Here is a 6000-nt window from a genome sequence, read left to right as displayed (position 1 = left end):
GGGAAGTTTTACCATCTAGCTGCCATAATATCACCCCAGAGGACCCCTTAAAGCAGTGTCGGTCCCCACTGCCCAAATATCACAGGTGGCGTCACGAACATAAACTTTATTCAATTTCCCTTTTACATGGGCGCCCAGGGCCACGGACCGGGTCGCCGCCACCGTGACATCCCCCTGTGAACACCGGACCCGGTAGCGAGTACCCCACGGCACTGGCGGGCGACTCACAAGTTTTACCAGAGGGAAGATGAGACAAGTCCAACTGAGAGACCGTAATTAGTTTGCAGGGCTTAACGATGTGTTTAAGCTCCTCCTCCTGCTCGGAGACCTGGTAGAATCTGGAGAGATTGTGCGCCTTGACGTTTATTTCATAAATGAAAAGTAAAGATGAAGCAAGCAAAAAACAAAGACCACTTGGCTAGTCGAGGGTTAAGTCGCTGTGCAGATGGCACATAGGCAAGGTTCTTGTAATCAGTGTATATCACCACATGGTGCATCGCTCCTTCAAGTCTCCTCACTCCTCCAGAGCCAAATTGACAGTGAGCAGTTCTTTACCCCCAATAGAGTAATTGCGTTCAGGTGCAGAGAAGATCTTAGAAAAGAAGCTGCAGGACATCATGCTACAGGATTAAGACTTCTGATTTACAACAACACCAGACGCTGAGGAAGAAGCATCCACTTCCAGAAAGAATTGTTTGTTATGGTTTGGACAATGCAGCACAGGAGCTGAGGAGAAAGCCTGCTTGAGGGATATAAAGGCTTTTTTCCTTCTGGAGTCCAACCCTTCGGATTCGCCCCCTTGTAGGTCAGGACAGAAATAGGGGCAGTCAGAGGAGAAATGTGTAATGAATTGGCTATCGTAATTTGCAGACCAAAGAAACTGATGGATAGCCTTAAGGCAGTCTGGATGGAGCTACTTTAGGACAGTAGGTACCTTCTCAGAAACCATCTTTAGTCTGGTCTTGGAAACAATATACCCAACAAACGGAAGGGAAGTCTGCTTGAAAACGTATTTTTCATATTTGGCATACAGACAATTCATGCTTTACCTCCGCAAGACCTGGCAAATGGATCCTGTAGACATTGGGCTGAGAACTTATATTGCTCCTCGAGGGCCCGTTGGATGAAATTACCTGCAGAACCAGAGCCCAGGTAGGCCGATTTAACAAAATTGATGTTGCCACAGGAAACCGCCACTGTCAGACAGTGATGGAGAGTGGTAAATCTTGCCCAGAGTGGCCTCTCCAACAGACCATAGGCTCTGGAGTTTCTCAGCCTCTCAGGACAGGAGTGAATGACAGGTGAAACTGCCACATTATAGAAACACCTACGGAACTCCAGGCGATGCTTGGCCATCATCACCTGGTCCTCTTGTATAGACTTTGGGGAGAATGCAGAGGCTGAGGCTTGCTGTAAGATCAGCCTTTGGAAGGTAGATGCCAGGCGTAAGGATCTTCTCTCATGGATCACCGCCCCGGAGTACTCTTGGAAACTGATGACAGTCCATGTAGCCAGAGACACCGTGTCATCCAGTGAGGAGGGTAAGCCGCGACCGGCCAGCTTGTCTTTGATTCACCCTGAAAGGCCCTGCCAGATGGTGAGCACCAGAGCTTTGCTATTATAAGCGAGCTCACATGAGAGTGTGCGAAAACGTACACCGTACTGGCCCACTGTGAGGTTTCCCTGACGCAGATGGAGGAGAGAGGAGGCCACTGAGGACGCACATCCGGGTTCATGGAAAACCTTCCTGAAGGACTGGAGATTCAATACAAGGGGATCCCCTCTCTCCCATAGGGATTAGAGCCAAGCCAAAACCTCACCAGAGAGATGGGACATGATAAAAGCCACTTTGGCCCAATCGTAGACAAACTGATTATCCAGGAGTTCGAAGTACAGACGGCACGGATTTATAAACCCTCGACATAGGGCAGGGTATCCCCTAAAGTGTGGGGGTGCAGACAGACAGGGTCCAGAACAGAGCACAAAAGCTGGCAGGCTGTTGGCTCACAGCTGTAGTGGTTGCATCTTAAGTTTTGCGAGTGCTGCCGAAGTTGTCAATGCATCCAGAAAGGTGGTTATCGTACCTAGGTAGGAGAGCATTTTATCATACTGCTCCTTCTGGCGTGAGACCTCCAGGTACAGGTCTGACGGGAGGTCTGGGAGCCAGTGGAATCCATGGTCTGTGCAAACTGTAATGGGCTGAGTGGTGAAACTACTGTGCCGCGGACCAATGAAAGCCTGGAGAGGCATAACTAGGTGCCTCAGCAAATCTGACCTTGGGTACACGGCGGCTGATAATACAGTCATCCGAGGAAAGACTGAAGAGGTGGGACCAGGTGCTACTCCAGGACTGACCTCGGGAAGATGGCAACTGACCCCCTAGAAATGGGTAGCCAGGACTGCCTGAAGGAAGGAACAGTAGATGCAGGCACTGTGGGAACATGGGAGCTTTGGAATGAGACTGGACTGGCTGACATACAGATAAGCACTGGCAGCTTCCAATAGCACCGGCTGATGAACAGATGAGCTGGCACATCTAGTAGACAGGCAGGTATACAGGGATATGAGCACTGGGACCTGAAAACTAACAAGAGTGCTTAGGAACAAACTTACAATGTTTCACAGACACCTCTATGTTGGAGGAGGTGCTTTAAATAATAAGTGTCCTCCAGCAATTGGTTGGGGACACTATAGGAGGACACGCAATGTCCCTTCAAGAGAGGGGAAGTGCTAGGACACACCATAAGCACAGTATGGTGCGCACACCCCGGGCAGCTTCAGAACCCAGAAGGAGGAGAGAGAGCAGGTCGGGGGCCGCGGCGGTGAGCATACTGGCGTCTCTGCCAAAGGAGAGGGGCAGAGGGCAGAGATGCAGGCGCTACATAACATTTGACCATATTTTTTGCATGGGCCATTTATATATCTTCATACACAAACGGGAGCGATTACATTTTTAGTTTTAGGTATTATTTTAAAGATCACGAAAACTCATATCAATGGCTCAAGAGACAGACATTAAGGGTCCACTCACTTCATCAGCGCACCTCCTTACATATAATTGCTATTGCTAAAATTAAAAAAAAAAAAAAACACATAAAAGTCATTGTACCTCACCATTAAAAGAAATAAATAGTCTTAAAAATACAATACAATTTTTTTTTAAAATTTTCTAAACTGTAAACCACCCACCGCAAAAACCACACTTCTGATTTATTCTCGCTTTTCAGATCTCCCAGCTTATGCAGGTAGAAGTTTCCCGGTAGATTTTGATCACGGCATAAAATGTTATACGAGAGACAAATATTGCATGAACAAAGATAACGTTAAACATCTGTCACTCACTTGTAGCCGCCATCTGAAATAGATGCATCTCCGTGAATGAATCTGTGACTCTGGTCTCCAAATACATGTTGAAAGGAGCTTAAACTTGACCATGTGTTCACCACAGCGACCTCAGATTGACCTGAAGTGACAGAAGAGGTCATGGAAAAGAAGTGACTTACTGCACACCACATATTTAAAAAAATAAATAAATTTAAATCTGGAAAACAATGTTACATGTCCATATGTCTTCCTATAAAGTGTTGTGCCAATTATGGTCTTCTGTTTTATCTTACATTGTTGGCATGCAATAGTACCACTTTGTTTTTCCATCAACTCCTGGACATCCATAAGCTGTAGCTTAACTTCTAGTCAACTTAATGTTACAATTTTTTCTAAAATGTTCATCTGGTTTTAGCACCACAATGTCTTGATGGATAAGTGTTGATATGGCCATGGGCAGCAATCAGGTCAAAAACAGATGCTATTGTGCTTATTGCACAAAGCCACCTAAGGCATTCTTAACACCAAGAATAGTTAGAGGACCTGTTACCTGCTCACAGAAGTAGAGTTAGGGTATGTGCACACGCTGCGGATTTTGCTGCGGATCCGCAGCGGTTTCCCATGCATTTACAGTACCATGTAAAGCTATGGGAAATGAAATCCGCAGTGCACATGCTGCAGAAAAAAACACGCGGAAACGCAGCGGTTTATTTTCCGCAGCATGTCAATTCTTTGTGTGGAATCCGCAGCGGTTTTTCACCTGCCCCAATAGGAAACTGCAGGTGTAAACCCGCAGCGGAAACCGCACTAAAAAACGCGATAAATCCGCAGTAAAAACCGCAGCGGTTTTGCACTGCGGACTTATCAAAAACACTGCGGAAAATTCCGCAATGGAATCTGCAGCGTGTGCACATGGCCTTAAAGGGAACCTGTCACCCCCCCCCCAAGGTGTTAAGTAAAAGAGCCACCTTCTGCAGCACTAAGGCTGTATTCTGTGAAGGTGGCTCTTATGCTTTTGCTCCCTAATAACGCTGAAATATTTAGTTTTATAAGTTGCGCCCCATACCTGTATTGAGTCCGGGGGGTACGTTTTTTCCCCCGGATTCAACCGCCTCCCAGCCGTCCAGCATCCCCTCAGTGCGCCGGGTGCCGCTTCCTCTGTTTGTATTCACGTAACCAGCGCCTGCGCTGTGCTCTAATTTTTTGGGCATGCGCTGTGCCGCTGTCCTGGAACTCACATCAGCTGATCTACTGCCCCGCAGTGTGCTATGATTTATTCACACTCGGGGCTGGGAATCTGGTGCATGCGCAGTTAGTCTCTGTGGCTGTCCCCTTCTCCGTCCACCTCTTTCCTTCAGCGTTATATGACTCGTCTGCAGCTTGTGATCACTGACACTGCAGTACAGATGAATCGTATAACACTGGAGGAAAGAGGCGGAGGGAGAAGGGGACAGCTGCAGAGACTAACTGCGCATGCGCCAGATTTCCAGCCCCGCAGTGTGAATAAATCATAACACACTGTGGGGCGGGATCTCAGGCATCCGCTACACTCAGGCGCAATATCAGTAGATCAGCTGATGTGAGTTCCAGGGCAGCGAGCACGGAGCATTCCCGAAAAATAAGAGCACAGCGCAAGCGCTGGTTATGTGAATGCAAACAGAGGATGCGGCACCCAGTGCACTGAGGGGATGATAGACGGCTGGGAGGCGGTTGAGTCCGTGGGAAAAAGCGTACCCCCCGGACACAATACAGGTATGGCGCGCAATTTATAAAACTGAATATTTCAGCGTTATTAGGAAGCAAAAACATAAGAGCCACCTTCACAGAATGCAGTCTTAGTGCTGCAGAAGGTGGCTATTTTACTTAACAACGCCCTGGGGGGGGGCGACAGGTTCCCTTTAACTACCTTGTGAAACTCCCCGAGCTCCTCAGATTTTGCCACTGTTTTCCTTTTTAAGCTGCGACACTCCATTGCACAGATATTCACATTTGTTGCTTTTGGAGCGCAGTATGTGAAATCTTTGCGTGTAGTGCAATGAACCATTTTTTTCCAGTCTTCTCTGGGGCTGTGCACCTTCACCTGCCCCTTCCAGACACCGTCAATCACAGGTAGCAGCTGATCTAGCAGTCTGAGACCACATGGAGCGGTGATTGGCAGCATCTAGGAGGGAGGAGTAAAAGCACATGCCCCCATTTAGAAGACTCTAAATAAACACACAATTGGATTACAAGCAGAGGTTTCACATACTGTGCTCCAGAAGCAAGAAATGTGAATATTTCTGCAATGAAGCGATGCAGTGCAAAACTGAAAAGAGCAGTAGAATCAGGGTAGATTAGGGATTATTAGTCACATAACTCAATGTTTTATTAATCAAGTGACAGGTCCTTCTTAACAAGTTGGTTGTTCATAATATTCATTATTTTCTGTACAGGAAACCACTGACAAAACTCTGTATCCATGACCAGGCAAATTTCAAGCATGTGCAGCGCCCCAGAGTCCTGGTCGTTGCAGTAACGTCGCTCTGCCGCTAAGGGGAGTGATGGTACGTCTGATTGTACTAAACTAAAAAAAAGAGTTCACCTGACCTGGTATCACAGTGACACATTACACTTCACACTCCGGCCACCAGGGGGAGCAAAAGGTTCCATGTATTAGGCCACTCCTCACACTCTGGT

The 6000-nt window shown here is 47.4% G+C and overlaps 1 protein-coding gene across 1 annotated transcript in view; it reads right to left on the bottom strand.

Annotated features, from left to right (window-relative positions):
• The window catches only part of ADGRD2 (adhesion G protein-coupled receptor D2), a 385952-nt gene that overhangs the window by 302293 nt on the left and 77659 nt on the right, over positions 1-6000 (bottom strand). Inside the window, exon 11 of the mRNA XM_077283561.1 lies at positions 3343-3463. Coding sequence (XP_077139676.1) covers positions 3343-3463 — 121 coding nt within the window. The remainder of the gene's footprint in view (positions 1-3342; positions 3464-6000) is intronic.

This window comes from Ranitomeya variabilis, chromosome 2 (assembly GCF_051348905.1).
Source record: "Ranitomeya variabilis isolate aRanVar5 chromosome 2, aRanVar5.hap1, whole genome shotgun sequence".
Classification (NCBI taxonomy): Eukaryota; Metazoa; Chordata; class Amphibia; order Anura; family Dendrobatidae; genus Ranitomeya; species Ranitomeya variabilis.
The sequence above is the reverse complement of the archived record's forward strand: the minus strand, read 5'-3'. Positions and strand labels throughout refer to the sequence as shown.